At 40.1% G+C, this 15,552-nt stretch overlaps 1 protein-coding gene across 5 annotated transcripts in view; it reads right to left on the reverse strand.

Annotated features, from left to right (window-relative positions):
* The window catches only part of Gpatch8 (G-patch domain containing 8), a 103,872-nt gene that overhangs the window by 22,613 nt on the left and 65,707 nt on the right, over nt 1-15,552 (reverse strand). For all 5 annotated transcript variants that reach the window (XM_008838191.3, XM_029566015.1, XM_008838197.3 and 2 more), the window contains 3 exons: nt 14,329-14,396; nt 13,289-13,375; nt 4,539-4,682 (listed from right to left, as the gene is read on the reverse strand). In XM_008838191.3, coding sequence (XP_008836413.1) covers nt 4,539-4,682; nt 13,289-13,375; nt 14,329-14,396 — 299 coding nt within the window. The remainder of the gene's footprint in view (nt 1-4,538; nt 4,683-13,288; nt 13,376-14,328; nt 14,397-15,552) is intronic.

The raw sequence follows: 15,552 nt of genomic DNA on the forward strand, positions 1-15,552 counted from the left end.
AAAAAAAACCCCCCCCCCCCCCAAAAAAAAAAAAAAAAAAAAAAAGATTTATCTACATGGCACATGGTAACTGAAAGTACCAGACTGGTGGAACTAATGTTCTTAGATGTTTAACCACCATACTTTGAGGCCTATACTAATCTGGTCAGAGGGACCAGGAATAGTTTTTCTCCTTGCCATCCAAGGTTGACTAAATTCCAGAGAACTATGGAGCATCTCTCAAAATGTCCTGTAACTGTGGTTAAGTCACCTGTCTTCTTGATCAAGGAGGTCATGGAGATCCCACCAGATGGACCTGAACCAGTGTCCAGTCTACAAAGAGGAGGGTCAACACAGAGGAATAATTTCCTCCATGCTTCCAAGTGAAGCCAGCCACCGTTGAGCAGGACCTTTGGCTTATCTTCACATAGATGGAACTGGTAAAAGAAAGGATCCAGGGGTCCTCCCAAGCCCATGTGACCCCTGAGGAACAGATCCTCAAATGACATTAAGAGTAAAAATAAATTGGTTTATTTGGGCCAATTCTATGGTCTTAAACACCCAAAAGGAAAGTATAACTAAAGGTTAAAGGGATCAATATAATTCTTTAAGAGTCCATGTGTATAGCTAAGAGCTACATAACAAGAAACAATGCCACACAGGAGATACCTTCCTTTGAGTTGCTGGCCAGGGTGGCCCAAGAGACTCCCAGACAGTAACCCAGCATAGAACTGGGAAAAGGAACAGCAGACGGCAATCTTATCTAAAGGAATGTTGGCAACTGATTACTGCTTAATGAGGAACAGCTGCCCTTCCTAAAACAAGGTACTCTAGATAGGCTGACTAGATTCAGTGTTTGGACTAGCACTGGGGAATGGCTGGGGGCACTTATAACACAGTAGACAGGAACAGGGATGACAGAGTATATGGGCTCCAGTGGGGGGTGGGGGCTATGGGAGGGTGCCATTTGGGATTCTGGTATAAAGATGAATAAGATTGTTTGGGATGTTCTGTATGAAATACACACACATACACAAAATCAATTAAAAAGAGTTACATTTGAGGAAGATGCATAAAAATTTGCTTCATGTTAATTAGTAGATATGAAAAACATTACCACTGAAATCTACCTGATGACTTTATATCCATGCTCAGGTGCCAAGGATCTCAGAAAGTAACCGACTGTGACTAGCAATAATCAGATATATAGAGATTAGAGACGCATGTACAAACATCTAAGTGTTAGTTGCATTAAAAGTTGAGTTTTTTGTATGAAACAGTATATTTTAAAATGAAATAGAGATCTAATTCAATACTGTGAACCTAAAAATTTACAGCTAATTTTGAAAGAGATGCATCTTTCTGGAAACTGTTATTGACTATGTCAATGCTGTTGTAATGAAATGCTTCTACTAATTATGTAGTTATTAAATAAATAAATAGAAGGATTTGTCCTCTCTGTGAAATTTGGAGTATTATTAATTGAGAGCTACCTGGGTCCAAAAAAGATGGAACGGCAACATCCCAATTCAGGGAGCGTGCCTTCCCACCCAATTGTAGATTTAACCCAGGGGCCTTATGCATGGGAGGTAAGCTTCCCTAGCACTGAGTTACATCTTTAACCCCTTGGTTTATTGAGGCAGGGTCTTGATATGTAGCTCAGCTTGGCATTGAACTCTAGAAACCCTGGCCTTAGCCTTCTGAATGTTGGAATTACTACCACACCTTGTTCAAAGCTCTCGTCTCAGTATTGCCACTTACAAACATGTTTAGCTTTCTTTTACCTTTTAGACTATAACAGAACACGTGTTTGATCTTAGATTCTCTATCACAGTGTATCACTGTGAAAAACTTATGTTTACAGGGCAGAAAAAGATTGAAACATAAATAGGACAGTTTTTTTTTTGGTCTTTTGAGACAGGGTCTCCCTGCAGCCTCAGCTATAGACCAGGCTGGCCTGGATTTCACAGCAATCCACTTGCTTCTGCTGGAATTAAAACTGTTTGCCACCATGCCTGGCAACAGTTTTTAATTATACTGGTTGGGATTATGTGCCAAGAGGAAGAACACTTAGAAATACATAAAAAGACAGATCAGACCCAGAAATTGCAAGGAAGTTGGTTCTAACACTAAGAGTAAGAAGACAATTTCAATATGCCCAGTGTCAGAACCCACGGGAACCTATGTGGGAAGGACAGAAATAAGTTTGAGTTACCACCTCAAGTGTTTAAAGAAATTTGGCAAGTAACATGACTCATAAATCATAAAAGATGCAGTTTTGGAAACCACAGCTATTTAGAGTATGTGAAGAGAGAACAACTACCAAGCTTTAGTCAATGGTTATATTGAATTGTAGGCCCAATGTCATCAAATGTTTAAAGATAAGTCAAAGACTGAATTATGGAAAAGTTCAGGGGTTTTTTGTTTTTGCTTTTATGAGACACAGTTTCACTATGTAGCTCTAGCTGGCCTGGAATTGGCTATGTAGAGACCAGGCTAGTCTCTTAACTCAAGAGAGTCACCTGCCTCTGCCTCCCAAGTACTAGAATTGAAGGCATGTGCCACCACCCCTCTTTTTCTTTCCCGCCCCCCCCCTCTTTTGGTCTTTTTGAGACAGGGTCTCCCTGTAGCCCCAGCTGGCCTGGAACTCACTATGTAGACCAGGTTGGCCTGGAACTCACAGAGATCCACCTGCCTCTGCCTCCCAAGTGCTGGGATCAAAGGTATGTGCCACCACCCAGCTCAACTTAACTTGGTTAACCATAGTTAAATAAGGAATATATTGCTGCAAAAGAAGTATAATAGTATCACAACCAACTTATAAACTCCATGTCTAGAAGAGTAGACACTGTCAAAACGGGCCTTTTACTTATGTACTAAAATCTTCTAGGTTGGTTGGAAGATAAACGAAAAGCCACAAACAAAAAATAAATCACTTGGTTCAACAGGTTCAGGTAATGGATGTAATTCCAGGAATGCGCATTAATTTTTTAAGTCTAATAAACATAACTGGTATACTCCACAAATACCCAGCATATCCTACTTGAGCCATCAAAGGTCAAAAGGCTCAAAGTCTTCAATAAACTAGCACTTTCTAAGGATCCTAAGATTCATTTCCTCCTTCCAAAGTTTCCCAGGGCATTATTACCATGACTAGGTAAGCATAAATTTCTTTTATAATTCAACAAAAATAAAGACTGCAAAGAAAGTGTAATCCAGCAATTCTCTTGAAAAGCCCCTAGCCACACTACACTTTCCCTAAGGGCCTCTTTCTTCTTTGACTCTCATGCTTAAATCTATGTTAAAAATTGTTTCTTGGGGCTGGAGAGATGGCTCAGCAGTTAAGAGCACTGACTGCTCCTGCAGAAGACTCAGGTTCAATTCCCAGCACCCACATGAAGGCTATAACCGTCCTTAACTCCAGTTCCAGGGGAATCTGAAGCCCTCTTCTGACCTCTGAGGCACTGTATGACACAGGTGCCCTCACATACATACAGGCAATACACTCATATGCATAAAAATAGTAAATGTTTTTAATAATTTGTTTCTTAATAAATTCCAAGTTCACTTCATTAAAAAAATATAATTCACCTTTCAGCTTTTCAATATGCAGCATCAGAATTTTTTGTTAAGATAGTATTGGTAGGATTGGAGAGATGGCTCAACAGTTAAGAACACTTATTGCTCTTCCAGAGAACCCAGATTCAGTTCCCAGCACCCACGTGTCAGTTAACACCTGGGCACCACTCCAGTTCCAAGGGATCTGATGCTTTCTTATGGCCTCCAAGGATACTAGGCACTCATGTGGTGTATTTACATACAGGCAGGCAAAATGCTCATACATATAAAGAAGTAAAATTTTATCTTATTTTTTTTTTGTCTTTTTGAGACAGGGTCTCCCTATAGTCCCAGTTGGTCTGGAACTCACTATGTAGACCAGGGTGACCTCAAACTCACAGATATCCACCTGCCTCTGCCTCCCAAGTGCTGGGATTACAGGTGTGTGCTACCACACCTGGCTAAAGAAATAAAATTTTAAGAAAGAGGAGACTGTATCAGTATCTAATTTCATTTTCTTCAAAATTTATTTATTTTCCAAGCTATACTGAATAACCAAATTACTTACTAAAAGGAAAAAGCAGACATAAAACATGAACCCTTATATTCAGAGGTTGAAAAAACATACACAGTCTAGGATAATTCTTCAAAAGTTTAACATGCTTCGAAAAGGGGAAAAATGGAAATAAAGCTAAAGCTTTCCTACTGGTCCTCAGCTCAACCATCATATTTAAAAAATTTAGATATTGCTCAAAGCCATACACATTCCATAAGGTTTGTGAAATTATTCTACTTAAAATAGTGGAGGAGTTGCAGGGAGAAGGGGTGTTGATGTCATGACAACTGTCATGGGGGGGTGAAATCAAGCACATCAGACGACCAAAAAGAACGACTGACAGACACATGAAACCAGTCACCAAGTTTTGAGGGCACACTTATAAACATCAATAGTGAGAACAATGAAGACTATTTTTCCATGTTACCAAGTAATTATTCCTTACCTGCTTATGTGCATGATCATAGGAGTTGATGTGGTTGTCAAATTCCTGATGTTTCTGATACTGTTTATCACAGAGTTCACAGTAGAAGTTGGCTCTGAGATCTTCCAAAGCTTTTGCAATAGCCTTTTCTTTGTCAACATAATCCTATTAAGAATCACAAAATACAACATAAACTTGGCAGAATTTAAAGTATTATAAATAACACAGCTATTATCTGGAGAGAAAAAATTGGTTTCTATAAAATTTAGTAGTACAAGTAAAAGCTAGGAAAAACACAGGAGCAACTTGGTAAGTAAGGCAGTAATTTATCTGAGGGCTAATAGGTGTTCAGAAGAGGGTGACTTTATTTCCTTTTTGGCAATATAGTAGATGAGACAGTATAGCATTCCCTATTTTGCCCTTGACTAAAAAATCAACCAGATTCAATATAAGACACAATTTTAGCCAGGTGTGGTAGTACCTGCTTCTACTCGTACAACTCGAGCTGACACAAAGAAAAGTAAATGCCTAAGGGGGGCAAAAAGGAGAAGAGAAAACAAAATAAAACTCAACCATGATGTAAAGCTCTACCAAGAGCTGAAAAAGGCAAGTGTTGTGCTTAAGACAAGTAAATGACATTGGGATTTGAGTAAAATGAGGAGCTGAACTGGAAAATCCTTATTAAACAAAAGAACACAGAAAAGGGCTAGAGAGAGCCCAGGACCTCCAGCTGCATCTTGGCAAGGGAAAACAAAACTCCTTTCAGAAAATATCCTTAATTTTCTTCCTAAAAATTTTCCTAGACTAAGGGCTGGCAACATAGCTCAGTGGGTAAAGGTACCTGCCACCAAGCTGTCTTCTGTCTTTCACATGTGCACTATGGTACATGTCCCCTTCAAGCCACCTACCTACCTACCTACCTACCTACCTACCTACCTACCTACCTACCTAACTAAATCTTGATTTAAAATATTTTCCTAGCTTAAGATCAATCAAACATGAGTTACAAATTACTCACTAAAGACATGAATCTACAAGAGTCAGGAAAAATAAGCAAAAACTTTGGTATCTAAGATCTCAAATATTAGAACAGTCTGTTACAGAATATAAAGTAAGTGTAAAATACTTAATATAAAGTGGAATTAGCTGGGCATGGAGGTGCACGCCTGCAGTCCCAGCACTCGGAAGGCAGAGGCACGTAGATCTCTGTGAGTTCAAGGCCAGCCTGGTCCACATAGTGAGTTCCAGGATAGCTGAGGCTATAGGGAGACCCTGTCTCAAAAAGACCCCCCCCCACACAAAAAAGGAAATTATAAGGACAGTTAAGCATAATAAACTGTAAGAGACAGCAAAAGCATCAAATAAAATTTTCACAATTTCAATGCATAATTGTAAAGCATAAAGAAATCAACTCTAAAACAGAGGCTGGCGAGGTAGAGCAGAGGTTAAAAGCACTTTCTGCTCTAGCAAAGGACAAGGACTCAGTTCCCAGTACCCACATGGTGGCCCACAATCACCTATACCTCCAGTTCCTGGGGATCTGATGCCCTCTTCTGGCTTACAGGGGCACCAGGCACGTACATGACACATACATACATGCAGACAAATACTCATATACACACAAACACAGAATCTTAAAAAAGAAAAAAAAGAAACCCTAAAATAGATACATTCAATTCTAAAATGGTGTAATAGAATGATGAAAATTTTCTGCAATTAGATTACAGTAATTGTGAAGAATATCCTGAAGACCACTAAATTTGAGACTTCAAAAAATGATGCAGGCTGGAGAAATGGCTCAGTGGTTAAGAGAGCTTCCTGATCTTGAAAGAGAACTCAAATTCAGTTCTCAACACCCTCTCAACACCCACACTTACAACTGCCTGTAACTCTAGTCCCAGAAGATTTGGTGGCTTTTTCTGGCCTCTGAGGGCTCCTGCATTTATGTGGTACATAAAAACTCACTCAGGTATACACACATACACATAAATAAAGAAGTCTAAGGGCAAAGTGGTACACGCCTTTAATTCCAGCACTCGGGAGGGAGAGGTAGGTGGATCTCTGTAAGTTCAAGGCCAGCCTGGTCTACGTAGTGAGTTCCAGGCCAGCTGGGGCTACAGGGAGACCCTGTCTCAAAAACACCCAAAAGAAAAAAAGAAGTCTAAAAAAAAAGATGTGGTAAGGATAGACAACCCATGGTACAGAGCACCTGCCTTGCATGTACTGGGCTATGGTGGTCACCATTAATAGATACACTAAGTGAAAGACAGAAATTAAAAGTTAATTTTTTTAATTAAGAGAATTTAAATTGAGGCAAGAAAACCAAAAATCCACATACTTATTTTCTATAATCAAGAGAGTAAGGAAGAGGAAGGAGCACTAAGTTATTCTAAAGACTAGTATTACCTAAATACACAGACATCACAAGCCAGGAGTGGTGGCACACATCTTTAATCCCAGCACATGAGAGAAAAAGGCAGGTGGTGAGATCTAGGCCAGCCTGGTCTACATAGTGAGGTCTAGGCCAGCAGTGGCTACAGGGAGACCCTATCTCAAAAGACCAAACAAACAAAAGACCTCACAAGAAAATTACCAAAGGTAGTATTTCTTATGAGCCCAGATGCAAAAATGCTGAGCAAAATGCTAGCAGACTGGAATGCTAAACAGCATGCTAAAGAGGATTATGCACCATGAAGAGTGAGATCTATTCAAGGAACCCAAGGCTGGCTTAACATAAAAAAAAACTCCCAAAACAAAAAAACCTAGTCCATGTTATACCCTATTAATAAGGGAAAACCAGTTTGATTATCCAAAATGACTTGAAACAAAATTCTTGACAAAAATCTCATTATTCTCTTTCATGATACAAATTTCAGGATAGAGCTGGGCATGGTGGCGCACGCCTTTAATCCCAATGCTAGGGAGGCAGAGGCAGGCGGATCTCTGTGAGTTCAAGGCCAGCCTGGTCTACATAGTGAGTTCCAGGACAGCTGGGGCTACCAAAAAAAAAAACCAAATTACAGGATAGAATTTTTTTTTTTTTTTGGTCTTTTTGAGACAGGGTCTCCCTGTAGCCCCAGCTGACCTGGAACTTGCTGTGTAGACCAGGCTGGCCTCGAAGTCACAGAGATCCACCTGCCTCTCCCAAGTGCTGGGATTAAAGGCGTATATCACTGTGCCCGGCCCAGAACAGAAATTTTATCCTTTCAGTCTAAGGAGGCCATTTATGGAAAATCTCCAGGTGACCAAGTATGGTTGATGAGGTAGGAGGAACATGAATTGAGGCCAGCCTAGACTAATGGTTTCTGGGTAGCCTGGGCTACCCAGAATAAACACTTCTTCTCTGAATGGGAAACAAAGCAGAAAGGTTCATTCTTGCTAGGCTATAATGAGGCTTAGTGAGTAAAGGCACTTGCCACCAAGACTAACTTTGATCTTCAATACCTACATGGTGTAAGGAGAGAACTGACTCCTATAAATTGTCCTCTGACCTCCACAGACACACCATGGTACACAGATGGCTGGACATTGGACCTACATTAAATAAATAAATGAAATAAAAATTTTCTAAAAACTATCTAAAGGCAGAGGGAAAAAGTTACAAAAAAACTACAGAGAGGCTCAGATAGGACATATAATGTGGAGGAGGAAGAGAAAGGCAGCTAGCTAGCCTATTTTTGATAAGTAAAAATACTGCACCCTGGAGCTGGAGAGATGGCTCAGGGGTTAAGAACACTGACTGTTCTTGCAGAAGACCTGCGTTCGAATCCCAGCACCTACATGGCAGCTGACAACTGTCCGTAACTCCAGTTCCAGGGGATCCAAAAGCTCTTCTGTCCTCCGAGGGCATTACACGACACAGGTGCACTTACCTACATGCAGGCAATATACGCATACACATAAAAATAAAAATAATAAATATTTAAAAAAAAATACTGCACTCCACAGCTGCTTTCTATAACATCTCTCCATGACTGACTGGGTTATAACAATGAACAGTGAAAATGTTAATTTCTTCACTTAGAATCATTTTAGAATCTCAAAAAAAAAAAAATAACCTGCAGGTTTACAATTCCTCTACACCCAAAGGTAAATCTAGATAGCACTAAAATTTCAAAACAGAAGCATTTTTTAAAAAACATTTATTTTATTTTTTAAATTTTTATTTATTATTTTTATTTTATGTGTATGAGTGTATTCCCTGAATGTAAGTGCATCCATGTTGTGCAATACTGTGGAGATCAGAAGGTGGCATCGGATTTTCCTAAACTGGAATTACAGAAGGTTGTTAGCTGTCATGTGGGTGCTAGGAATCGAACCCAGGTCCTCTTTAAGAGCAGCCAGTGCTCTTAATCACTGAGCTTTCTCTCTAGCCCAAGAAGGAAGTATCTTCAACTTTTTTCATTTCTTAAATTTTTGTTATTTTTTGTGTGTATGTGTATGTATGATGTATGTGGAGCTTGTTCGTGTATTTGAGTACAGGTGTGTACATGCCATGGCAAGTATGTGGTGGTCAGAGAAAAACCTTGGGGCAGTTTTTTTTTTTGGCCTTTTTTGAGACTGTCTCCCTGTACCCCAGCTGGCCTAAAACTGGCTGTTGACCAGGCTGTCTCAATCTCACAGAGAATAAAGGCGTGTGCCACCACACCCTGAAACCTCAGGTTTTGGTCCTCACATTCCACCTTATTTGAGACCTCTTGTTTGATATTACATATACCAGGTTAGCTGGCCAATAAGCTTCTGGACATTCTCTTTGCATCCTATTTCCCAATAGCAGCACTGGGATTATAGACACTTACTGCCTATTTTAAAACCTGCTTATTTTAATTTAACATGGGTTCTAGGGGTTTAAACCTGAGTCCTCACATTTTTGTGGCAAGTGTTTTACCCACTCAGTCATTTCTTCATCACATTTTTTTTTTCCCTATCTTTTTGAGATAGGATCTCCCCGTGGCCCCAGTTGGCCTGGAACTCAACTATGTGGACCAGGTTGGCCTCAATCTCACAGAGATCTACCTGCCTCTGCCTCCCAAGTGCTGGGATTAAAGGCATGTATCACCACACCTGGCTTTTTTCCTTTTCTTAAATATTTTTATTTAATTAATTAATTAATTTTTGTCTTTTTGAAGCAGGGTCTCCCTGTAGCCCCAGCTGTCCTGGAACTCACAGAGATCCACATGCCTCTGCCTCCCGAGTGTTGGGACTACAGGCGTGCACCACCATGCCCAACTAGTTATTTATTTTTATGTGTACAAGTGTTTTGTCTGCATGTGTATGACTAGTGTGTGGGGAGGCCAGAAGAGGGTGTCAGGATTCCCTTGAACTGGAGTCACAGGCAGTTGTGAGTAGTCATGTGAGTGCTGGGAACCAAACCTGGATTCTCTGCAAGAACAGCAAGTATTCTTGGAGCCCTCTCTCCAGCCCCTACCTCCTTTGTTTCTTTTTTGAGACAATCTCACTGGACAACCTTAGGTGTTGCCCTAGGATTTATGGCAATTTTCTTGCCTCTACCTCCTATGTGCTGGGATTATAGGCATGTGCCACCATGTCCAGCACCTTTCTCTGCCTCTTGAATGCTAGGATGGCAGGTGTGTACCACTATGCCCGAATATTCTGGATTTCAGGAGACCTTATATGTGTGCTATCGCCTCTTTACTCCCCCACCTTCCCATATTTAAGCCTTTAAAAAGATAGTTATCTTGGGGCTGGAGAGATGGCTCAGCAGTTAAGAGCACTGGTTGCTCTTGCAGAGGACCTGGGTTCAATTCCGAGCACCCACATAGCAGCTAAGAACTGTCTGTAACTCCAGTTCCAGGGGATCCGACATTCTCTTCTGACCTCTGTGAGCATTGGAGGACACGGGTGCACTTAAATACATGTAGGCAATATACTCATACACATAAAATAAGAATAAATAAAATATTTTTTAAAAACTTTATCTTAATTTTACTCAACTGTTATCTTTTGTTCTGCTTTGTTTGAGACAGGGTCTCCCTGTAGCCCCAGCTGACTTGAACTCGTAGACCAAGTACCTTGAATTCAGAGAGATCAACCTGCCTCTGACTCCCAAGTGTTGGGATTAAAAGTGTGCACGCCTACCACACTTGGTCTTTGTTATTTAATTTAACAATGAAATGAAATAACAGATACTCGATTTCTAAGACTGACAATGGTTCTCATGGACTGAGATTAGCAGTATTACTCCTTTCTCTTTTCCACACCGCTTAGGTAATTCTAGATATATAGATATATAGGCAGTTCAGAGTAGTCAGACTTTGAGGGAATTTTTTTTTTTTTTTTTTTTTTTTTTTTTTTTTTCTCACTACATAGCTCTGGCTGGTCTGGAACTTACTATGTAGACCAGGTTGGCCTTGAACTCACAGAGAGATCTGCCTACCTCTGTCTTTCAAGTGTTGGGGTTAAAGATGTACACCACCACACCTGATTGAAAGGGTCTTTAACAAATCCTTAAGTAGCTCATACAATGGACAGGCTATGACTTGACTTCTCCTCCTTTAAATGATAGAATGCTTTTTTCCCCCCCTTTCACCTTAAATATCATGACCAAAATTCAGTTTCTATGTGATACTCTTTTTTAAAGAATTTTTTTTTTAATTTGTTTAAGATTTGTTTTAATTTTGGGGGGCTGGAGAGATTGCTCAGTGGTTAAGAACACTGGTTTTTCTTGCAGAAGACCTAGGTTCAAATCCCAGCACCCACATGGCAGCTAACAACTGTCAGTAACTCTAGTCCAGGGGATCAGACAGCCTCTTCTGACCTCCGAAGGCACTGCACAATATGGGTGCACTTACCTATATGCAGGCAATACTCGCATACACATAAAAATAAAAATAAATATTTAAAAAAAAGATTTAATTTTTAATTGTGTATATATGTGTTTGTATATGTGAGTGCAGGTACCCATGCAGACCAGAAGAGAGTCTGATTTCCTGGAGCTGAAGTTATAGGCAGTTGTGATCCACCTGATGTGGGTGCTGGGAATTTTTTGAAGCAGGGTCTCCCTGTAGCCCCAGCTGTCCTGGAACTCACTATGTAGACCATGCTGGCCTTGAACTCACAGAGATCCGCCTGCCTCTGCCTCCTGAGTGCTGGGATTAAAGGTGTGTGCCACCACGCCTAGCACGCCCGGCCTTTTTGTTATTTTTAACTATGTATATGTGTGTGTTTGTGCATGGATATATGCAAGTCAGTACAGTGCCCAGGGAGGCTAGAGGCATAGTATCTCCTGGAGCTAGAGTTACAGACAGTTGTAAGCTATCTTCTGTGGGTGCTGGGAATTGAACTTGGGTCCTCTTCAAGAGAGGTACACACCCTTAACCTCTGAACCATTTTTCTAGCTATCTATATTCGTTTTTTTTAAAAAAAAATTATTTATTTACTTATTTTTATTTGCATGAGTGCATTGCCTACATGTACGTAAGTGTACCCGTACCATGCAGTGCCCACAGAGGTCAGAAGAAGGTGTAGGATCCCCTGGAACTGGAGTTTCAGATGGATGTTAGCTGCCACGTGGGTGCTGGGAATAGAACCTGGGTCTTCTCAAGAACAGTCAGTGCTTTTAATCACTGAGCCATCTCTCTAGCCCCAGCTATCTATATTCTTAATTAAATCTATTTCCTAATTTACCCATTTTATGGTAGAAACTAGACACACTATAATACCTTGAAAGGCATATTTCCTGGTCAGTCTTTCTGAAAGCTAATATAGAACATGTTCTAACTTGCAGTTTTCTATGATAGCCCCTTAAAAAGGAAAATATTGAAAGAATAAATTCAGGCTAGTGAGAAGGCTCAGTGGGCTGGTAAGGGTACTTGCCGCCAAATCTGACTTCCTAAGTTTTATCTCTGTAACCCACATGGTGGAAGTAGAGAACAGACTCCCACAAGCTGTCCTCTGACCTACACTTGTGTACCATGACAAGAATGCTCTCCTGTCCAATATACATATACTCACACACAAAATTTTTTAAAATTTCAAGTTAAGGGGCTGGAGAGAAGGCTCAGCAGTTAAGAGCACTGATTGCTCTTGCAGAGGACCCGAGTTCGATTCCCAGCACCCATGTGGTGGGTATGATCTGTCCTTAACTCCAGTTCTAAAGGAATCCGAAGCCTTCTTCTGACCTCCGAGGCATTGCATGACATGGGTGCACTCACATACATGCAGGCAATATACTCATACACATAAAATAAAAAAATATAAGTATTTTTTTAAAAAGCATGGTCTAAAAAAAAAATTTCAACTTGATCTGCCCACAAGGAGAGAGAAATCTCTGATTTAGAGTTGAGTACAATTAGCAAAGAACAAAAAGGGTCTTAAATTTTTACTTTTAAAATATCTTATTCAGAGCCAGTGAGATGGCTCAGCAGGTGAAAGCACTTGCTGCTAAGCCAGATGATCTGAGTTTGGTCCCTGAGACCACACGGTGAAAGGAAAGAACAAATTCCCGAAAGTTGTCCTCTGACTTTAGAGCATACTGTGTAACCATACACAAAATGAATGCAAACAAACAAACAACCCCACCTCCAAAACTCCATTCACTTTTTTAAAAGGACTCTTCATAATTTTTACTGCTACTCTTTTCACTATCTGTATACTGCCAGGGACTAGCACTTCACACACTACAAACACTAATGTCATCTTTCCAACACACTTACAAATGCTGTCAGTCAAGGGGAGACCCTTCTTACCCAAATGAGTATTTCTTCTCTAGTGTGAACGAACACTCATTACCTAAGAGTGACTTTACATACCTTGTACTTTTGTCTTAGCTCTTCTGTATCTTCTTTTTCCACTTCTAGGACACGGCGCCTTTCAGTAGCATCTTCGGCATAATCCAGCTTGACAAAAAGAGATTTACTCTTACTTCCTAAAGTACCCAAGATTAACTATGAAAATGTCATTTGAACACATGAAACTTGTGGTTTGTTTGAGACAAGACCTCATTATATAGCTGTAGCTGGCCTGGAACTTGCTATGTAGACTGGGCTGGCCTCCAATTTACAGAGATCCACTTGCCTCTGCTTCTGGCTCAAAGGAGTGTGTCATCACACCCTGCCAAGACTTTGTGCTCTGTTCAGCTACGTCTTCTACTGTCACCTCAAAGAAAATAACAAGCAAAGCGCCTTGATCCCTTTCCTGATATTCATAATAGACATAATTGATGGTGATAAGATTTTAGTTCATTGGGAGGCAGAGGCAGGTGGATCTCTGTGAGTTCAAGGCCAGCCTGGTCTCTTTTTCAAAAAAGAAAGTCTCTGGTCTCTGGTCTACATAGTGAGTTCCAGGTCAGCCTCTACTACAGGGAGACGCTGTCTCAAAAAAAAACCAAAACAAAACAAAACAAAAAAAACCCCAAGATTTCAGTTCAATATTCCTTGCCAAGAATCAAAAGTAAATGGAGAAAATATTTCAGGCAATAAAAAGAAGGTATCACAGAAGACAGCTGTATGCCACTCTACAAAGGCAAAGCTTCTCCCATACTATTTTTTTTTAAAGCACTGAGCAATACTGCCTATTAAAACAAGCACCAGAGCCTCTTATGCTTCTGTGACACTAGGAAAACCCTCCATTTTTTAATGCCCCAGTTCAAACAGGGCATTACTTACATCTTATGTGCTTCAAAGTAGCACAAAAAGAGAGCATAGAAAGTATTTTTTTCAATTGACCAAAGAACTGTATTGAAATTATGTTCCACCTGATAAATGCATGCCTGCACGGACACCTGAATTTGGAGTTAATGTCAATTTTATATGTTTGATAAAATGAATGTTGTTTAATGAGACCAACTTACCTCCATTTCCATGCGACCCATGCCCATGACATCATACTTGACAACGATTGGAATAGGGTCTGTTCTCCCTGTAACAGGAACACCGAATCAAGTTAAGACACAAAGCTAAGCTAATAGTTTGTTTTAAACATTAGGTTTGGGTGGTTAGAGATCTTGCCTTGGAGTGCAGAGACCAGAAAGCTACAGTGAACCAAACAGAAGCCATTCTCACAGCTTACACCCAATCTTTCCTTTCCTGGACTAACCCAGCAAACCACTTTGGTCGACCTTCCAGTTGGACAGAACTCCAGATTACCATGGCAAAACTAAGCAATGGCACCAAGGGGTTTGAAATTTAAAACTTCTAGAGTTCTGTTCTTTTAATTTTTTAAGACAGGGTCTCATGTAGCCCAGGTTGTCCTTGAACTCACTATGTAGCAAGGATGATCCTGAACTCCTGATCCTCCTGCCTCTACTCCCAAGTGCTGGGATTACAAGCATGTGCCACCACACCCAGCGGAACTTTCTTTTTTGAAAGATTCCCAAGTAACTTCCCATCAATAATCACTGCACTCTGCCCACTGATACCCTCCTCCCCCCATCCCATACACTGGTGATAAATATCTTAACTGACTGATTAAATAGAAAAAAAAAAATGCATTTCAAACATGATACAGGAAAACTCTACAATTACTAATAGTATGTTTAAATTCCCCCCCCGCCCCGGCAAAGATGCTTTCCAATTAAATGAAATTTTAAAATAAAAAACTAGTTCCCCTTAGGGACAAGATTTAGTTTTACTTTAAAACTGGTGCCAGAGGTCTCATTTCCCAGAGTGGATTTAACACTGGCTATGGATGGCAATTGGTAAGCTGTGAAAAGGACTAAATGCGAAGAAACTTGACTTTAAACTAATTGATCTATGCTGAAGATTTTTTAAAAAATAAACATATTTTTTTATTCCACTCATAACCAGCCAAACAAAGCAAAATGGGGCAGACAAGCACTTTACTACCACAGCTGTTTTACATCACAACTTGTGCTGTTCATTGTGATGTAAACCCACTGAAAAGAGGACCTACCTTATCCGCTGCACACCTTTAAGTGAGAAAACACAATGTTTACTTCCCTCATCATTTCACTCAGGCTGGTGTAAACAATTTTTTGTGTGTGTGTGGTTTTTTTTTTTTTTTGTTGTTGTTGTTAAACACACATATATATTATACCTTTGGGCAAAAAAAAAAA

This window comes from Nannospalax galili, unplaced genomic scaffold, assembly GCF_000622305.1.
Source record: "Nannospalax galili isolate Female #2095 unplaced genomic scaffold, S.galili_v1.0 scaffold95, whole genome shotgun sequence".
NCBI lineage: Eukaryota > Metazoa > Chordata > Mammalia > Rodentia > Spalacidae > Nannospalax > Nannospalax galili.